General features: G+C 35.5%; 1 protein-coding gene and 1 pseudogene across 1 annotated transcript in view; one reads left to right on the plus strand and one right to left on the minus strand.

Moving 5' to 3' along the window:
• PARG (poly(ADP-ribose) glycohydrolase) overlaps positions 1-21,864 on the plus strand; it is a 141,098-nt gene that overhangs the window by 46,818 nt on the left and 72,416 nt on the right. The window contains exons 8-9 of the mRNA XM_044665770.1: positions 14,681-14,773; positions 18,743-18,900. Coding sequence (XP_044521705.1) covers positions 14,681-14,773; positions 18,743-18,900 — 251 coding nt within the window. The remainder of the gene's footprint in view (positions 1-14,680; positions 14,774-18,742; positions 18,901-21,864) is intronic.
• LOC123238265 lies at positions 8,052-9,597 on the minus strand (annotated as a pseudogene).

A 21,864-nucleotide genomic window follows, 5' to 3' on the forward strand; every position in this document is an offset into this window, starting at 1 on the left:
GCTCTGTTGGAGAGGAATAGAAATACTATCCTAAGTAGGAGGAGCAAATAAGGTCAGAGGTATACAAGTGTGAATTATATTTGGTATATGTAGGGAACCAAAAGGAGAACAGTCTTACCAGGAATTGGTTTCAGTTTGGAAATAGTGGGAGGTAAGTATAGGCAAGTAAAGCAGGCTGTTAGTGGAGGACAGTGTAATTTAGTTTTTAGATCGACTTGGTAGAAAGCTTAGGAAATAACTCTTTTAACAAATGCATCGTTAAGGAGACCAGAAATCACTAGTTTTCATTTCACAAACTGTGATTTCATAGTTCAATTTTAAGCCCCATTTTTGGAATTTTGGACATATTTTTATGTGTGTATTTATGTATAATGGAATTTTAGAGTTGGAAGGGACCTCAGTGGCTTTCTAGTCCAGTCTGTACTGAAATAAGAGTCCCTTTGTGACATGCCTAACATATGATCAACCTTTACTTGAAATCCTCCAATGACAGGGAGCCCGCTACTTCCCAAGGTGACCTATTCCACTTTAAAATACCTGTAATTGCTTTTTTTTTTCCTGACATCAAGCCTAAATTTTTATCTTTGAAACTTTTACCAATTGTTCTTTATCCTTCCCTCTGGGATAAAAAACAGTACAAGTTTAATACCCTTCCATGTGATATCTCTTGATATACTTGAAGATAGCTATCATGCCCCTCGTAAGTCTTCTCTAGATTAAATATGCTAGGTTCTTTCAGTTGCCCTCTTCTGGATCTTCTAAAGCAGTGATGGAGAACCTGTGGCACAGGTGCCAAAGATAGCACACAGAGCACTCTGTGGGCACATGCCTGCCCCCTCTGAGTTTGTCACTAGAAAGGCAGAGGGACTCAGGCAGAGCTACTCCCCTCCCCATCTCCACTGTGCCTGATGGCACTTTTCACATCCCCCACCCCTCTGCCCAGCAGTCCAGTAGAAGCAAAAAGGGAGTAAGATGGGTGGGGTGGCTCACAGGCCACGCAGCTGGAGGGGAGCAGAGCGTTCAGGCTACTCCTCTCTCCCTCTTCACTTGAGCTGAGGACGTTCCTCACTTCACCCACTCCTCTGCCCAGCAGTCCAGTGGGATCACTTTCTCCCTCTCCTGTGTGGGGTTAGGTGGGGGATGGGGCATGCTTGGCATTTGGGAGGGGCATGGCACAAGGTCTGGGGTGGGGGAGGCACAATGATGGTGAACCTTTTAGAGATTGAGTGCCCATATTGCAAATATCACATGCATGTGAGACAGCCCCCCTCCCCTTTGCCCCCATAGTGGATGGAGGAAGTGATCCCATTGGGCTGGTGGGCAGAGGGGTGGGTGATGGAAGAAATGTCCTTAGGCATGTATGGAAAGGGGGAGGGGAGCAGCCCCTGCCAGCACCCTCTAGCATGTGTACCATAGGTTCGCAAAATAGCTCTAGAGTTTTATCAGTGTCCTTTCTAAAGTATGATTTCCAGAACTGGACCTAAAGTTCAGATACTCTTTGTCCAGGATAGAATACAGTGTGCCTTTCACATTCTTATTCCTGTAGCCGTGTCTCTTTATGCAGCCCAAGACTACAGTAGCTGCCATATCACATTGTATATAATGTATACTATCTGAAAATGTTACACAAACATACACACACCACAGTTTGAAATCTATCCCTCAATACAACCTTGGCAATGGGGATTTACCCCCTGGGTTCTAAACCTATGATCTATTTATAGATCCTGTGGCTGGAGTAAAGAGACAGAGAGAGGGGTGAGGTTGGGATGGGAAAGTGTGGAGAAGCATTGTTTCTTCCTCATTCCTCCAAATTCTGGTTGTCTTGTGGCTGTCTGAAGCAAGGCAAAAAAAAGAGGAACTTTTTTAATGCTTTTCTTCTTTATTTTCATTCCCCTCACTGCTCATGATGGTGGGAGCTGAGGGTGTGGATGTAGGAAGGTAGAAGCTTATTTCCTACTTTTTCCCTTGCTTCTGCTATTTAGCCATTGATGGAGGAAGGAATATTCAAAGGAATAAGAGTTTCTGGAACAATCTGACTAGATTCACTTTTGCCTGTAAAGGATCACCTCTTACACATACTGAATGACTGTGTGACTCTGGGCAAGTCACATTACTCCTCAGTTCTATGCTGCCACCTGGGAAGATGCCAATCCATGGTGGTAGAGGTAATTTCTTCATCTAGGAGTTTCCTCAATCAGGGACTTCACAGGTCTAGTCCCTGCTGTTATTCTGTGATATTTTAGTGTTGTGGTGGCACTTAAAAATAACATAAATAACCTTTTCTTGATGAGACCATGCTGGGACTTTGGAATCACTTGTCTTCCAGATGTTCATTCACCATCACTTTATGATATGTTCTGGGGTCTTGTTAAGAATTTAATTGAAGTTCTTTGGCCAATAGTTTGCAGATTCTACTCCTGTTTTTTAAAATACTGGAAAACATTTATTTTGTCCTATGGTATTTCTGCTAAAATACTGATGGATTAACTTGAGCAACCTGTCTATCCCATTATATATTATACAAAATCAGGGCAATGAAAAATTTTCTTAGTAATTGTAGATAGTGGATTTTACTTGGTTTTTCACTATGGATAGTTATGAGGATTTTCTTTTTAATCTCTTTATGTATCTCACTGTGGAGACTTTGCTATGTGCAGGACTTAATGTACTTAGTATTGTGCCATCTATTAATAGGAGCATTTGGAGAACCTTAGCATGAATAAGCAATTCTATTGTTTTATGAGAATCCTCCTTCCCAAATTACCTTTTTATTTAACTATTTTGTACATATTTGAATTGATTAACCTTATAATGTATGCTTTTTTTTTTAACCCTTACTTTATGTCCTTGTAACAACTCTTAAGACTGAAAGGCAAAGGGGAAAGTGTCTGAGGGCAGAGTTGAACCCATATTTGAATCTGAACTCCAAGCTAGGTTCTCTATCTATGCTACTTTGGTGTTCTTGCTGTATGTATTTTTAAATGTACTTATTATATCCTACTTCAGCATGTAAGCTCATTGTAATTAGACATTGTTCCGTTTTTTGTGCTTCTATCCCCAGGGCCTAGGACCCAGTGCCTGACACATAGAAGGCACTTAATAAATACTTACCAACAATTTCTGGTTGTATCCGTAATTTGACATCAAAATAATCTCTGTGGTTGTATGTGTCATGAGTATGACAATTTTAAAGTATTGTTGGAAGGAACTTTGTCAAGTGTAGAGCCTTAAAGGTTACCTTTTTTCTTTGAAGATAAACATTTTCTAAAAAACAGATCAATATTTGAATTTTTTCTATTGCTCTCAGTTATAGCACTGTAAAATGGATCATTTATCCTATTTCTGTATGTTTTCATTGACGATATTCACAAAACTACAAAAGCAGCTGTAGTATTTGCTGATATCCATCATTTATTTATCTGTAAAGCATGATCAATGATCATTTTCTTTTGAAATATCTTCAAAATAGAACCTTGAGTACCTTTTAAAATTGTGTAACTTCAGTATGTTTTTGGTGAGGTCTACCTCTTCTTCCTGATTTAATCTTCTTAAGTGGCATTGGTATTTCTTCACATGGTACATCCGGTGATGAAATTCAAATATGATAACTCCAGTTCCATCATAGCTTAAAATAAGTCATTATAAAAATACCAATATATTATTTTATTTCAAGAGTATTGCCTCTGGGATCAGAGGACCTTAGTTTAAAGTCAATCTTTGATGCTTATTACCTATGTGACTTTTAGCAGGTAACTTTCCTGGGCCTCAGTCTTTTTATTTGTAAAAAGAAGGAATTGAACTCTGTTACTTCTAAGGTTTCTTCACCTCTAGATCTGCGATTCTGTGTATTCTATCTTAGCTTGGCCTTTGTGTCAGATTTTCTAAAGGTTTGCTTTCTTTTCAATTGTTTTTGCTTTGTGAAATAATAGTTTCTTAGTTTTCAGTCATTTTTTGCCATATTTTTCAAATTAGCTTGTATTTTAAGCGAATGCTTAAAGTGTCATTGGCTGCCATATTGGTTGGCAAAGAGGTTATTCGCTGTTCGAGGCAGTTTCTGGATTCCTCAGACCTTTTTTTTTTTTTTTTTTAACCCTTACCTAATGTCTTATTGATTCTTAGGCAGGAGAGTGGTAAAAGCTAGATGAAGCAATTGGGACTAAGTGATTTTGCCCTGGGTCACACAGCTAGGAAATGTCTGAGATCACATTCAAATCCAGGACGTCACAACTCCAGGCCTAGCTTTCTATTCACGAAACACCTAGCTGTCTCTAGATCTCATTATTATGATGACTATTTTGCATTGTTAAATGTGTCTAAGAAATGATATAGGGCACTATGATTCGATGGATAGGGAAATAGCCTCAGTATTAGGAAGATGGGATTCAGACCCTGTCTCTGAACATTGGTTGTGTGATGTGAGCATTTAATCTTCTGTTGCCTTAACTCTTCAAAACTGAGTTGCCAAGCTGGTGCAGATCTGCATTGGAAAGGGGAATTGTTTGATCTGGAGTTTTCTATACCATTGAAATCATAGGTCTCCTGCTTCTTGCTACTTCCTTAGCAGCTGAGAGTGGGGGTGGAGAGTGGGGAAGAAACGAAAACAGAATCAGTGCTGAATTGTGTAAAAGCAGTGGTTGTAACCAAAGGAGGACATTGTAAATGAAAAAAAAAATTAAGGATGTTAAACAGCTAAGTGTTTAAGTCGATAAATTTACTGCTTTTATTTTGTCCCACCTAATTTGTATGCCACTGTTTTAGATGAAGAGTTTATTCATTCACTTAAGGGCAAGGGCATGTATTTAGAAGCCTGTGTGTGTGTGTCTTTTGGTTTATTATAATCAATTGCCATTTTGATCAGTTTTTTCTCATCCTTCTGATGCTTTGAAGATTCATGGGAAAGTTCTCAGAAATTATTTGAGGGGGGGGGGGAAAGGAAAGAGAGAATTGATATAACTAATTAGTACAACATTTTCCCAGTTTATCTCTGGTGTTGTCCTTTCATAGATACTGAATTTATCTCCTCTTCTTCTTATATCTTCATTCTTTTCCTTCTTTCTTCTTTAGAGAGATACAATACAAAAAAATCCAGAGAATCTTCTTTTAGATCCATGAATAATTAATCGCTCAGTTCTTCATTCCTGACATCACTACTTAAAAGGTATCAAAAATATCATTTTCCCCCTAGCTATTTGTTGAAAACTCACTCAAAAATAAAAACAACATTTTCAAGTGAAGTTGTAATTCTTATAAGGGCAATATACCTGAGAGATCATCCTTGGGTTAGATTTCAAAAACTTGCATGAATTTTCAAAAAAATTAAACAAAATGAATTTGTTTTCTTGTAAGCTGCTATCTTCTGTTCTTCAAAGTGTCAGCCCTCATCTGATAAATGTCAGAAATAGACAGGGCTTTTCCAAGTACTTTTCCCTGTATCATATGATGTTACAATTTTTTCTTCCCTCTAAAGTTTCTTTTGCCAGTAGCCACACTTTTTGATGGAAATTCCTGGTAGGAATATTTTTAGATTGTAAAAAGGATGGTTATTATCTGAATTGGCTTAAATATGAGCTTCCTCTGATTTAGGAAAAAAAATTGGGATTTTCCCAATTAGATTAAGGTTTGTTGTAGGGTATATCAGTACAAATAAACATAACGAGAAGAACATAGAATTTGACATCAGAGGGTCTGCCTTCAAGGTCTGGCTATGCTACTTAACACCTAAGGTCCCTTTTAGCTGTAAATCTTCTGAACCTATATGTTTAATTCACTTTAATTTTAAAAATACTTAATTTAGTTCCTTTTTTGGAGGGGTACTGAGAAAAAGAGGAGGAAAGTACCATTTTACAATTAACAAAGTAAAGACATTGGATGTCACATTTCCAGAAAAGTTGAGAATTGGTATCATGACCTTTGGTGGTGGTTGTTTAGTTGTTTAGTTATATTGGAGTCTTTGTGACCCCATTTGGGGTTTTCTTGGTAAAGGTACTGGGGTGGTTTGCCATTTGCTTCTCCAACTCATTTTATAGATGAGGAAACTAAGGCAAACAGTCAAGCGACTTGCCCAAGTTTATATAGCTAGTAAGTGTCTGAGGCCAAGTTTGAACCCATGAAGTTGAGTTTTCCTGACTCCAGACCCAGTGCTCTATCCATTGTACCAAAAAGAAATGACTAATGTCATTAAATGTATTTGTTAGTTTGTAATTAACCACGTTTTAGAAGCTAATTTTCTCTTCAGCTGTTCTTTAAGCTAGGTTATCTGTCTTCTCCCATTTTATTACTTAAAATAAAGACATGAAATTCTTTCTTCATCTCTTAAAATTGAAATTATACCAGTTTTCTGGTTTTGCCAACAGTGGATTTGACTTATGATATTATTTCAATAATAGAGACATAATTTATAGAATTATTTCAGTTAATGGGGTTCATTAAATATTCTAGAAAAGAAGAAATAATGAAATGTTTGGCTTTTCTCATTTGTGATACAAATCATTAATAATATTTTAGACAAATATTTAAAAAGGGGTTTTCATGAAATTTCCCATGTCATATCCATCAGCAAAGGGAAGGTTGAATCCTTACCTCTGTACATTAAGCGGCTTAACTGATAATTCATCTTCATAAAAGGTTAGTCATGACTGTGTTGGAAGAAAAGAAAGACTAAAGAGTTGGGTTTATTTTGGAGAGTTTTTTTTCCCAAGTAAATTTCTGGAGGTTTAGCTGGACAAATAGGCAAAATGTCCCTAATAAATTATGATCAAGAAACATAAACTGTACGAGATGTGAAAGAAACATTCCTCCCATGCTTCTTCTCCCTTAACCTCCAGATGTGGCTTAGTAATTTGATGACCTGAAATTGAAAGAATAAGTTGAAAATAGAAAATAAAGAGTTATACTGTCAGCTTATAGTATTTTCTCAAGCTTTTTAGTGTGATTTTCGTCTATTTGCTTGAATTTTTTATAAATTCATTCATTTTGTTTGTTGGTTACATTAAGGTTTCCAGGTATTTCAATGCCCCCCTTCTCCTCTCTGCATCTTAGAAGGCATCACCCAACCAAAAAATAATTATATATATATATGTAAATTGTGTCCTTTTGTGTTTTTTTTATCAGTTGTTTTTCTAGAGCTAGACATTTCCAAGTTATTCTTCAAATATTATTCTGTAGCTATATATAATGTTCTCTTGGTTCTATTCAGTTCACTTTTCATTTAGTTTTCATGTAGTTTTTTCCATTTTTTTTTATTGCACATCACTCTTTTATAATGAACAACAAAAAAGCAGGGAGGAGCAGGGTTAGTAGTTATGCTAAAACTGATGAGGGTCCTCATGGCAGGTCTGTGTGACTGGAAGGCAGTGGGATACGGACATACATTTTAACATGATTTGAGGGCCCTGCCACAGAACAGAAATGGTGCTATAAAATGCACAGTGAGATGTACTCATCCACCCCTTAGAAATCAAGGAACTCATCTGCACTCTGGTACAGCTTGAGTTCTCTGATGATTACCATGTGGGACAGTTTAATTTAAAAAATCACTAAAAATAACCATTCTAGAAAGGTCTCTTTTGAAAGTAAATGTAACAAGTAAACATTAGCACATAATCTCCACCTCCAGATCCATTTTTCTTGGGTTAGGGAAGAAATAGGATCCATGTTTAAACTTTCATTATTTATTAAATGACAATTTCCTGCAACAGCCTCTGAGAGGGCTGTCCTACTGGCAGGATTGGCTCATAGGAATAACTGGAACAACTGCTTCTTTTAGCTTCACACATTGGTCACTCCTTATCCTATGAGTCCCCATCCCTAAGCCCCAAACAGGTCCTTATTGTCCTAAACCACCCAGCAGGCATTTTGACTAATATGATTGAGGAGAGAGTCAACAGGAGAGAAAGGAATTGGTCTGAAATAGTAAAGAAATAAGAGAAGGAACCATCAGTCCCCCACCTGCAGCTATATGTTGATCCCTAAGGCAGTAGTCAGTGTGTGGAGCAGGCAAGAGAGAAATGTGGTGGGAACAGTGAAAAGGCTATTGCTGGCATGTGCTTTCACTTCTTGGCCTTGCCTTGGACTGCTATGACTTTGATGGCTTTGTGCATAGTCTCTTCATCCTCAAGGAACTGCATGGGCTTGATGGGTTTCAGATTCTTGTCCAACTCACACACTACAGGAATGTCAGTGGGCAGGTTCAGCTCCATTATTGCTTCTTTAGACAGACCCTCAACATGTTTGACAATCCCTCGAAAGCTATTGCCAGGGGTTACAATCAGAACATGTTATCCTTCCTTGATATAGGGGTTGATTTCCTTGTTCCAGAAGAGTAAAGCCTGGGCAGTGGTGTCTTTCAGGCTCTCTCAGGAGGGCAACTGATCCTTAATAAGTATAGCACCAGTCGTTTTTGATGTTTGTAAGAAATATAAAAATTTAGGTTTTTATGCTAATATGAAAGTAATATTGTGGTTGCTGATTTAAAAATATTATAGCTTAAGTTAAAATGACTTTTAGTAGCTTTATTTACAGAGGTGGAAAGAGTGAAAGTGGAGAAATATAAGAAGAGGGTAGAGAAATGTCTAGCCTATCACCCTAAATGTTGATCCAGTATGTGGCTCAGCCCCGGCAGGGCTCAGTAACCTTCAGCCGGTAATGTCTTCAGTAGGGGTCCCACCAACTCAGCCTCCTCCAGAAAAGGTAGGCCAGCTACTCACCCAAGAAGCCAATGCAGGATTCAGGGAAAGAGTCCTCCTTCAATCCAGCTCATCAACGCAGAGTCTCCGAAGCTGCCCTTCAAAGAAGCAGCCTCAAGGAGAAGATTCAAAAGCTAATGTTCCTCCAAAGAACAAGTACAAATGAGAAGGTTGAAGGAGCAATTCAAAGGAGAAGACTGAAGGAGCGGTCTAAAAGGTGAAGTCCAAAAGGCAAAAGTTCCAAGGTTCCAATAGCCAAATCCCGAAGGAGAAAAGTCCAAAGGAGAAGATCCCCAGACAGGAAGTTCAGGCCTTTTAATAGTCCTTTTCCCCACATCACTTTCTGTTCTTTCCTCCACTTTATGGAAACTAATTGCAGTCTTTCAATTTTCTTAGCACTGCCCAGGGGCAGGGCAGTGGCTTTTGGCTTTGTCACCCATTTTAGCAAGTGACTTGGAACTCTTTTAAGTAGTGTTAAGTAGGGATGCCAAGTTTTTGATTGATTAATTTAAAAGTTGCTGATTGATAGACAAAGTTTGATTCACTCTTCACTTGTAGAAGGGGTGTTTGGCCTCCATTGAAAGTGGTGGGATATCATAGGATCATTGCCAGATCTTGACCTGCGCCTCACTGTGCTTAGCAGCCATCTCTATCAGACCTTCCATAGTATTGCTCATTGAGGGGCCAGGTTCTAACTACAGAAAACCACATCTGGTCAGTGGCATCTAGTACTATCTAAAGGGTACGAATTATTCTTTTCTGCACAGAGGTGAAGCAGATATCAAGTTCATAACCAGCATCTTGGTGTCCAGCAGGGCTCAGGTCCACACCATATCGGCTGCTGAAGTGGTTCTCTTAAGTTCCAGGTGCTGTTTCTGTTGCAGATCAGCATGAGCTTATAGGCAGCCATGGTGGGCAGAGGATGAGGTAACAGGTACAGAGGAGGCCAGAGTACAAATGGACACACACACTCCATATTTTTGTTTCTTATGATGTATTTGTATTCTATTACATCATATACTATGTCTTGTTCAGCCATTTCCCCAAATGGTGGACATCCCTTTGATTTTCAATTCTTTGCCAACACAAAGGAGGGGGTGTGTGTGTGTGTGTGTGTGTGTGTGTGTGTGTGTGTGTGTGTGTGTTCATTTATTTATTTTGAGCAGATAGGTAGGTTCTTTTCCTTTTTTCCTGATCTCCTTGGGAAACAGACCCTACAGTGTTATTGCTGGATTGATACAGTTTTATAATTTTGGGCATAATTCCAAATTACTCTCCAGATTGTATCAGTTTACAGTTCCACCAAAAACATTAGTATCCCCATTTTTCTACATCTCTTTGAGGTTTTATCATGTTTCATTTTAACTATGTAATATTGTCATCCTGAATATGCTATTGTTATTCAGGTAATAATCATCCTATCTTTTTGTTACATGAAGAATGCTAGTTTGTAATGACACTATTTTAGCTGATCATTTTTGGAAGTACTTAACTGATGCTTCTTTTTGTAAATAAATGCTCATTTTCTTCTAACATTAATTGGATCTCAGCCCCCAAAGTACTTTATCCACTGTAATTTGTGAACTTTGCTTTTAGTTTTTTACAGACACACACTGATTTAAAAATAAATATATATTTTTGAATATGTAGGAGTTGAAGAAAGATGCTACTAGATCAGAAAACAGAAGATTTGATGGACATCTTAGAGATAATTCATTCCATCTTAGATAGGAGTTGAGTATTTATTTACCAGCCTTAGTTCTTTTTCCAGAGAGGAGTGCTTTGTGACTATCATTTGCTTTTTAAAAGTGACATTTAACAAATAGTTGAAGTGTTGACAGCCCCGAAAAAGTCCAATGCTGTAATGTGTCACTAAATAAGTGATATTGTATAGCGTGTGACAGCCTGTGAAGCAAGGCTGTAGCTACTCATGTGTCACTTTGAAAAGACAGGGAGAGATACCCACAGGAGAAAAATGAAAGAAAATGACAGCTTGTTAGACACGTAAGGTGAAATGTCTTGAGATTGAAAATGTATGAATATATTTAATAAAATTATTCATGTATTTCTCATTTAAAAATTAAAATGTTTTCATTGATATTTTGTTATTTTACATCATCGTAATTTTCTTCAGGTTCTTTCTTCCTCCTAGAGAGTTATCTCTTAAAACAAATATTTGTTAAAGAGAAAAAGAGAGGAAAAAATATCAGTTTATCAATACGTTGAAAGAAGTCTGTGTGTTACACTTGCAGAACTCCCAGTTCTATCAAGTTGTGGGATAGAAAGTATTTTCTTTTATCTGAACTTCTTTTGAGCCATGCATGTTCTTTGTAATTTTGCAATGAACATCTTTTTACTTCTTCCTGCTTTATTTTATTATTTTTAGTTCATTCCATTATATTCAATTCAAACTCAAGTCTTTTATCTATATATGCCCTTTCAGACTACCCAGGTAATGATGTTATTCTTTTCCATGTAAGAAGTAAATGGTTTGACCTTTTGGATTGCTTATAATTGGTCTTTAATATTTATCTTACTATTTTTCTTATAGATCACATTTTCTATTGAGTTCTGGATTTTTCATCAAGAATAGTTGAAACTCCTTTACTTCATTAAATGTCTTTTTTTTTGCCCCTTTGTATACTTATGTTCAGCTTTTCTGGGTATGTTATTCTTGGTTGTAAACCCAATTCTTTGGCTCTTCAAAATATTCTCTTCCATGTCCTTTGTTCTTCTAATGTGGAAGCTGGTAAGTCTTGTGTTATTCTGGCTATAACTCTAGAGTATTTAAGTTGTTGTGGTTGTTTTTCCTTGTGGCTTGTGGTATTTTTTCCTTAACATGGGAGCTATGGAACTTAGCAATGTGTTCCTGTACATTTTCTTCTTGGAGTCTCTGTGGTCATGATTGGTGAATTCTTTCCATTTTTATTTTACCCTTTAGTTCTAGAATTTCTGGGAAGTTTTCCTTGATGATTTCTTAGAGTATGGTATCTGAACTTCTTTTTTGATTATAACTTTCTGGGAGACTGTTCTTATACTGCCTCTTCTTGATTTGTTTTCCAGATCAGTTTTTGTGATAAGATGTTTCATATTTCTTCTATTGTTTCATTCTTTTGATTTTGCTTTTTTATTTCTTATTGCCATAGGAAGTTGTTGGCTTCCCTTGTTCAATTCTAGTTCTTAATGAATTATTTTCTTTCATGAACCTTCAACAAAACTTGGAAAATTCTGAAAGTTCAGTTGTTGTTCATGAAGTCTTTGGGTTGTGTCCATCTCTTTGTGATCGCATTTGGGGTTTTCTTGTTGAATATGCTGATGTGGTTTGCAGTTTCCTTTTCCAGCTAATTTTACAAATGAGGAACTGAGGCAAACAGGATTAAGTGATTTGCCCAGGTTCACACACAAGATGTCTGGAGTTAGATTTGAATTCAGGAACATGAGTTTTGCTGATTCCAAGCCCAGTTCTGTATTCATTGGATCAATTAGCTGCCCTCAAAAAGTGATGGGTCCAGGAAGAATTGTTTAGTTGTTTTTTAGTCATGTAGGCTCTTTCTCATCCCTTTGAGGGTTTCCTCAGCAAAGGTATTGAAGTAGTCTGCCATTTCCTTCTCCAGATCATTTTACAGATGCAGCATTAACTTCTGATGTTTTTGTAAGTCTTTGCATTCATAATATTATAATCATTACTTCACTTTGTATCAGTTTTTGTAGATCTTTCCATGCTTCTCTGTATTCATAATTTCTTACAACAGTTACATTCCGTTACATTCATATGCCACAGTTTAACCATTTCCTTTATTATTACAAAAAGTACTACTGTAAATATTTTAGTATATATGGGAAATTTTTTCTTGTCAGTGACTTCCTTGGGATATAAGCATTGCAGTCAGATCTTGAGATCAAATTCACTTTATTTGCATAAATTCAAGTTGCTTTCCAAATGATTGTACTTATTCATAGTTCTACTACCAAAGGATCAGTGGGACTATCTTCATATCCTTTGACCACTTATCTATTGGGGAATAACTTTTAGTCATTTTTCTGTTGTTACTGTTCAGTCATTCAGTCATGTCTGACTCTTTGTGACCTCTGGACAGTTACTATCCATGGTGTTTTCTTGGCAAGGATACTAGAATAGTTTGTCATTTCCTTCTCCATTGGGTTCAATGAATCCTTTTGTCAGGCATTCAGAGGTTAAGTGATTTGCTCACAGTCACAGAGCTTGAAAGTGTCTAAGGCTGGACTTAAACTCAGGTCTTCCTGACTCTAGGCCCAGTGCTCTTAACCACTGAGCTCTAGCTGCCTCCTGTAACATGATTCTTTTTGCCATGACCTTCTTCAGATCATTTTACAGATGAGGAAGGCAAAAAGGTTTAAGTGATTTGCCCAGAGTCATACAACCTATCAGTGTCTGAGGCTGGATTTGAACTCAGTTTTTCCAGACTTCAGGACCAGCACTCTTATCTACTATGCCACCTAGGAGCTTGCTCCATTTCATTTTTATGTATGTGTGTATATCTATAAACACATATGTGCACACATGTATATACACATATACACGTATATATCTGTTAATTGTTTATTTTGTTCACCAAATGCTTATCAGGAAAATTTGATATAGAGATTTATTTCCCATATTTTTAAGTGCATAAGGACAAAACTTCTTTAAACACAAGCTTCTTAAATAGGCATTTTTATACAGCAAGGACCATTTTTAATTCTGCCCATTCTGATCACAAAAATTCCTATTAAACCAGTAGTTCACAAGCATTCATTAAGAGCCTGATATGTAAAATGTACTAATAGACCGCAGTGATATAATTTAAAAAATAAAACCCCATCCTTCTTCTCAGGCATCTTAAATTTTCCTGTTTTGTGTTTGCTGGAATAGCTTAAGGTTTTAAAATCAAATCCTGAATTAGAGATCTGCTGAAGTTCTGTTTATTTTTTATAGTTATTTTATTTACTTTTTATTGTACCTCCCTTTCCAGTCCACACAGACTTTCCACCTAATCTAACCATCCTCAGTAACTTCAGATAATTTACTAAGTTGATGTTGCTGAATTTCTTGAGCCTGGTAGACGACAAGAAAACAGGAGTCTTTTGCTAAGAACCTGTATACTCATGTTTTTGACTCCATTTCATCAGATAACTGACTTTTTCCCTCCCTTACTCTGGACTATGTAAACAACTTGGAATTGATGGATTTAAACTAAGAAAAATCAGAACAGAGTTACTCAGATGAGTGAGGGCTTTTTGGGGAGGTTTCAGGGCTTTCTTTCCTTGAACTTTTCAAGCAGAGGCTAGATGACCTCTGGGAGCAAACGCCCTGTGGAGCATTGTCAAAGATATGTTTTCCAAGGGTTTATTTTAGTAGTCAAAGAAAGGGGACTGATCGAAGACTTTAGGGTATTAAGAGTAGAAGGGACATAGGCAAGGTATGTATGAAGCTGGAATAGTCAAAACTTGGTATCCAGATGACTGAGAGAGAGACCCAAAGAAAGATTTCCAGTATCAGTGATAGGGATATTGTATTTTGTATTGCCCCAGAGGCACTGTGTCAGGTTGGCTCAGGGAAGTAGCTGGTGGCACAAAGTACTAAACCTGAAGTCAGGAAGACTGAGTTCACTTCTGGCCTTAGACACATGTAACCTTGGCCATGCAATTTCATTTCTTTTTGCCTCATTTTTCTCTCCTGTAAAATGGGGATCATAATAGTACCTGCTTTGCAGAGTTGTTGTGAGGATCAAATGAGATATTTGGAAAAACACATAGCATAGTGTCTGGCATTTCTATAACAGCAGATTCTATATAAATCCTTATTTCCTTCCCTTTCCTTCATAGGGGCTCAGCATGGGAAGATAAAGTAAAAACAGTGTTCTTGTTTTTTATCTCCACAAAAAAGGAAAAAGTCATCCTTACATTTTTGTGTAATTATAGGACCCTTATTCTTGGTTCATCTTGACCTGATAAAGTCTTTTACTGATTTGCAGGTCCTTGAAGAGGCAGAGGCCCAGCACTTATGTCAGTCCATCCTGCCTGATATGGTGAAATTAGCCCTTTGTCTGCCAGATATTTGCACAAAGGTGAGTAGATACAGGCCGTTAATCTAGGCTGAGTGGCTTGGAATTCCTTACAAGCAGTTTTATATTCTATAAATGATTTGTCTATAACTAAGCTCAAAAGGGAAGTGGAAGAAATGTTTCTTGCAAAGGTTGTAGACTTTTTCTCTCAATAAGTAATAGACTAAGAAACTAGAGGAAAAATGCACATGTAATGATGCACAATTATTCAGTTTTTGAGCTTTAACTTAATATGCCTTGTCTTAATCTTGCCTGCTTACTAGAGGAATAGTAATTTTTTTTACAAAGCTACCATATGACTTGACTTCTCCCCAAAACATCTTAATGGATTTACAACATTTGATTTTTAAAATAGTGTATGCAAACAATATGAACCAGTATATTGAATAACATCCTGAATCATGATGCATCTTAACAGATTTTCTGGCTTGGTTCTAATGCTTCACTACTTTGAAAGATAATTGATGTGAGTCCTCTTTCCTGTCTTACAGAACAATGTGTTTAATTTTCCTTTTCTTCTTTTTGTTTTTTACCTCTTTTTTCTTGAGCTTTATAGAATAGCAGTTAAGAAGATTTTAAATCTAGTTAGCTTCTATTTGCTTCTAGTTTCCTTTCCTTTCCAGTTAAATAAGTATATTTGAGATCAACTCAGAAGAAAAATACAGTAAGAAATGTGAACATTTTTATACTGAATTTACTTAGAATATAATTCCAATAACAGGAATTCATTACACTATTTACACTTTTCCAGTTTATAAAGTTTTTTCATGCAAAAAAATCTCATAAGAAAGGTACCGTGTTTTAAGGGACTGTTACTGTTATTAAGAATCAAACAGTACAGAGCTGAGAATATAGATTATATCATTTAAAAAGATGATGCTTTACGTTTTCTATTAGTTAATCCCAATTCTTTCAAGGGAGAAAATTTTCCTTATTTTGCCAAATAATACTGTAACTGACTCTAAAATGTTAATTTGAGATCCTAAAGGGGAAGGCACTTGGTTAAAAAGTAAGGTGAAATGCATGATTTCCTGGCATCTTAATCTAAATTTTGCTATTCTTAAGAATTATTAATTGGAAAAATATCTCAAGTTAATTCCTACTATGTAGTATGAGGAACTTATTTTATAAAGCAAAACATCCTTTCCCAAAATATGTCTCCAGTCAAGAACAATTATGTAGTCTCATTAAATATTAAAGATTTATTATGGTTCTTCAAGGTAAAATCAGAAGGGAAGAAGAAATTGGAAGAGTCTGAATGTATAGGCAAAAATTTTTAGATTGTCTAGGTCAATATTTGTCACATTTTTAAGCTTTGTGATTAATTTTTAATTATAGGATATACATTTTGTAATCTCGCCAAATAAATAAGTTATAAAATCCATAGATTATCCAAGTTAAGATTAGTAGAGGCATTTTACTTTGAGTACAAAGATTAGTACTTCCTATAAAGTAAAGGTTGTTTGTAAAGGAGAAAAGAATAATCATTTTAAAACTCATTTAATTTTAAACCTATGAGTACTGATTTCATTTTTCTCAAGCTAAGAACTTTTTTTTAATGAAACTAGATATATTCTAAACTAATGAGAATCATGGCCATATTTTCTAAAATGAAATAAAACAGAATGAAAAGCTATAAAATGGAGTTAATTTATTAAAGTTCAATAGAAGGATTTGTTTTCCTCTCATTAGAAATGGTGATTAAGGGGGGGGGAGATTATTGATATTGTGATAAAAATTATGTTTTAGACTTTTGGTTAACTTTTAATTTTTCTTACTAAACTAGTTAAATCATTAGTTTTAATTTTTTCCCTCAAGCAAATTTTGATTGTTTTAACTATGTTTTGAAAAGAAAACTTAATTTTAACATTGCAGTTTTCATTTTTCTTCCTTCTCTCTCCTCAGATGTAGTTTTGACTATTTGATTCCAGGATATTTATTCAGTCTTATTTATAGTATCAACTTTACATGTGATATATAGCAAATATATCCTGTATTTTTAATGCTGGAAGTTAGTGGAAGGGAGGGGAAAAGCACTTTTAATGAATATAATTTTAGTAGGGATAGAGATAGGGCACTGGACCTGTGATTTCATTCATATAAGGAAAATCCAAGTGAGGAAACTCTCTACCAGTGTAGATTGCCACTTTTTCTGCTGTTTCTTGCCTTATAGAATTTCCAAGAACTCTGAGACATTAATTGACTAGCCTGGAACCACACAGCTAGTAGCTGTCAGAGATGAGACTTGAATCCACATTTTCCTGACTTTTAAGTTTGCTATCTTTTCTCTGTACTAATGGTATCAATCTCAAATGGAAATGACCACCTCTAGTCCATACATAAAGATCCCTGCAGGACTCATATTGACTTAGAAAACCACATATCAATATTATCTATGTTTGAGAGAGAGAGAGAGAGAGAGAGAGAGAGAGTGTGTGTGTGTGTGTGTGTGTGTGTGTGTGTGTGTGTGTGTGTGTGTGTTAAACCCTTACCTTCCATCTTGGAATCAATACTGTGTACTGGCTCCAAGGCAGAAGAGTGGTAAGGGCTAGGCAATGGGGGTCAAGTGACTTGCCCAAGGTCACACAGCTGGGAATTATTTGAGGCCAGATTTGAACCTAGGACCTCCTAACTCTAGGCCTCGCTCTCAATCCACTGAGCTACCCAGCTGCCCCCTTTTATTGTATATTTTTATTTATTTTGTTAAATATTTCCCAGTTATATTTTAATGTGCTGAAGGCTTCACTCAGGAGTACTGTGGTTTTCATATTTCATTCTGCTCTATAGCATAATAATTTTAACATGTGTGTGTATGTATAAAAATATTGGATAATTCAAAATTGACTTTTGGATATACTGTTATACTTAAAATTTTTTGTAAGAAAACATTATAAGAAACACTGTTTAAAAAACATTTATTGTGAAAATATACAAAGAAGAGTGGTTATTCTGGAGTATAATGGAAGGGCATAGTCAACATATTTGGTTTTGGCTCAATTAGAAGAATATTTTATCTGAGAATTCTCAGTGAAAAATGCCCAGCTTCTGATTTCCTGACATTTATCTCCCATTTACATAAGTACTTTATAGTTATAATGCCATTATCTTACTTGTCAGCCTCATAACAATGACCCTGTAAGATAGGTAGGACAGGTATACCTTACAGATGAGGTAACTGCATCATGGAACTTAAATACTTTGCCTGTAGTCACATAGTTAAGATTCCATCCCAGGCCTTCCACTTTCCAGCTCAGCATTCTAGTCAATATGACCTCTCTTTTATGATATACTCCTCTTTTCAGGAATATTCCATCTGATCAAAAATTACAAATAATTCTCTTTGATAGTATTCCATTTTTTTAGTTCTTTTCTAAAAATTCTCTTTAGAAGCCATGAAATAAGAAATTACCTCCATGAAGTAGAGTAGGCTTTTAATAAATTCTGATTTAGATTGGAGTAAGAAAGCAATTAAGATATTTTGGCTGAGATAAGTTCTCTAAAATTATAATAACTTTATTTTGTAGTTCTTAATAGTAGAATTTCTCTCTCTTAGTTTTTTTTTTTTTTTAAACCCAATTGAGCAGAAGACCAAAACTATGATTGTTAACCTTACGGTCACCTTTTTTCTGTTTAATCTTTAGTTTTTATTTTTAAATGACATGTGTAATGAATGCTATGCTTCATCTTTATTACTTTAACAGTCTTGTTTTTTCACTGATAAGTAGTACTTTGTGCTCTCTTCACTATTATTATTATTGATTAGATATCTGTAATCTGTCAAATGAGAACATTTTTCCAATCTTCCAGGATAAACAGTCCTAGGCTTTAATAATGCTGCTGATTTAAGGACCCATGAGTAGACCTAAATTAGTCCTACCCTAATTTAGCAAATGTAATTTTGTACTCCTGTTTCTGAAATTGCTAAACTAATTACTGTTCTTCTCTTTTGTGTGTTTTTGTTTGCTGTGCCAGCCAATACCTCTACTGAAACAGAAGATGAATCACTCCATCACCATGTCACAAGAGCAGATTGCTAGTCTTTTAGCTAATGCTTTCTTTTGCACATTTCCACGCCGAAATGCTAAGATGAAATCTGAGTATTCTAGTTACCCAGACATTAACTTCAACAGGTATGTTTCCTAAGTAAGTTTGTTTAATGAAAACATGAAAAGGGATGGAAGAGACATACTGTTCAAACTCCAAAAAGTATAGTTTTATGTTACTAGTGGCTGAATATCTATTGATTTTAAAATTATGGAGTAGACCCAGAATATATTCTAATATAATTAATGTTATAATAACTAAGTTCAGAACCATGAGGACTAAAACACATCTATGTAATGGGACAAAAAGGGAAGATTTAAGAAAGGAGTAATGGGAGAAGTGCAGATGAAGGTGTCTGTGAATTAATAGTAGTTTACTAAATGCAGTTCCAATTTTTTAAAAGACAAAATATGTTCTGAAAGCATGCACAAAAGATAGCAGGACTGATCATTGTTTTTTAGAGCTTTAGTATGAAATATTAAGATGGCTCTATATGCATGGCCTTCAGAGTGTCTCATTGCTTTATAGTTATAATGTTTACGTACTTTTTTTTTTAAACTTTTAAACTATGTATTGGTTCTAAAGTGGAAGAGTGGTAAGCAGAAGGTTCACATAGCTACAAAGAGTCTGAGGCCAGATTTGAACCTATACTTCCTATCTTTAGACCTGGTTCTCAATCCACTGAGCTACCTAGCTGCCCCCTATATGTATTTTTTAAGAATAAAATACTGAAAAGAGAATTGACCAAATAGTTTAATTATTCCTTTTGAGCACTTAAAAAGTTTGGTGTTTTTGTTTTTAAAAGAAGACATGGAAATATTTTAAATAGTTCAAAACCAAAATATCTCATAAAATTGTGTTAGTACTCCAAAACTTCACAGAGTGTTCCTGAAATGCTCTAAATTAGTAAAGTGTCTTTTAAAAAATTAGAACTGCATTTAGTAAACTACTGTTAATTCACAGACTCCTTCATCTGCACTTCTCCCATTACTCCTTTCTTAAATCTCCCCTTTTTGTCCCATTACATAGATGTGTTTTAGTCTTCATGGTTCTGAACTTAGCTATTTTAACATTAATTTTCTTGGCCATTTAGAGGGCAATATTTTTTATAAGATTCCTTTCAGGGAGAAGCCGATGTATAAATCTGTTCAAAGACAGAGAGAAGATTAAACCCAAAATTTTGTTCTTAGCTTTTTGTGGATGGTGCTAGATGACATATTTCCCTTTAAAAGCAAAGATGTGGGATTTAGTTTTACCCTTAGGCAAAGTCTTCCTGTATAAGGAATGTACTAAACGGATGTGATGAAAGTGACTTATAATAATTTAAAACAAATTTTTTCTCCCATTTTGCTGTCATTGAATTTTATAATGCATGAATTGTAAGCTTAGCTTTAAACCTCTCTGATATCAGAATAATTTAGATCTGCTGTCAGAAAGGATTAGCACAAGTGGGAAAAGAGACAGCTTGATGTACTAAAACATGACACATTCTGTGTACAAAATAGTTAATAAAAGATTGTCTGTGTTTTCCTACCAAGACTTGACAGGGCTATCAATCCACTTTATCTAACCAAAGGCACTATCCAAAAGGTCAAGAAGTATGATTTATGTTCTTTTTTAACTTCTCAAATGTATTGCTGAGCATTGTTATTATCTTTATGACAAAAGGTACTTTGAGTGCATTAGTAGTTCGTGACTATCTGGTAGTAGCATGTTATGCTACTTTCCCTTACCTATAAAACTGTGTAGAAGTAGCTTTGTTTTGGTTAAGAAAAGCTTTTAGCTTCAGAAATATTTCAAATGATCTGCTAGATTTCATTAATATAATTGGAAAACTCAGTTCTGCAAAATACATATTTGCAACCATCATTTCTATAATTGAGCTACTTGAATTCTTCTATAGGGTTTTTATTGGTGGCATTGATATTTGTGTGAACTTAGTTGTTTGTGTGTTCTTGATTAGAATGTGGACTCTTTGAGAGCAATGATTATATTATTGTTTTTTTTTTTATTCTTTTGTGTTTATCACAGGGCTTGGTATTAAGTAAACCCTTACTGTATCCCTAATGATTGACTCATTGATAATAATATATAAGTTTATATATACAGTGAATAATTCATATATATCATGGCAGCCTGACATACTAGTGTTACTTGGAGTCAAAAAGACCTTGGTACTAATCTTGAAAGCCACTTACCTTCTATTCCCTCAGTTTCATTATCTATAAAATGGAGATAATAATATCATGGTACTTAAATCTTATAAGCTTGTGAGGATCAAATGAGATAATGCATGTAATTTTTTATTGTTTATTTGGTCATTTTAATTATGTCTGACTCTTCTGTGACCCCGTTTCAAGTTTTCTTGGCAAAGATACAAGATTAGTTTGCCCTTTCCTTCTCCACTTAATTTTATAAGTGATGAATCTGAGGCATATAGGGGAAAGTGACTTGCCTGGGGTCACATGGCCTAGTAAGTGTCTAAGGCCAGATTTGAACTCAGAGATGAGTTTTCCTAACTACAGGCCCAGCTTTTTATCCATTATGCCCACCTATTACCTAGCTGCCTAGAATGTAGTTAAAGCACTTTATAAACTTTAAGGTACTGTACAAGTATCAGTTCTTAAGAGCCAATGGGATATAATTTAGATTGTGCTGGATTTGGAGTCAGATGATTTGGATTCAGACCTGGTTTAATGGCTAGACCCAACAAATAGTTATTAGTGTCTTGATATCCATTTGGAAGGAGGTCTCTAATGGAGTGTCACAATAATCTGTTATTTTTTACCTTGTGTTGTTTATTAATTTAAACACTGAATTGGATAAAAGCATACTTGGCATATTTATTAAATTTGCAGATGATACAAGGCTAAAATGGAGAGCTGACATGCTGGATGATGGTTAGGTGTTCAAAAAGATCTTGACAGACTTGAACCTTGACCTGAATCTAATCAGATGAAATTGAATAGAGACAAATGTAAGATCTTCTCTGTAGTTTTAAAAATTCTCTTCATGAGTAGGCAGCAGTTTGTCTGAAAAAGATCTGGGTA

Source organism: Gracilinanus agilis, chromosome 2 (genome assembly GCF_016433145.1).
Source record: "Gracilinanus agilis isolate LMUSP501 chromosome 2, AgileGrace, whole genome shotgun sequence".
Taxonomy (NCBI): domain Eukaryota; kingdom Metazoa; phylum Chordata; class Mammalia; order Didelphimorphia; family Didelphidae; genus Gracilinanus; species Gracilinanus agilis.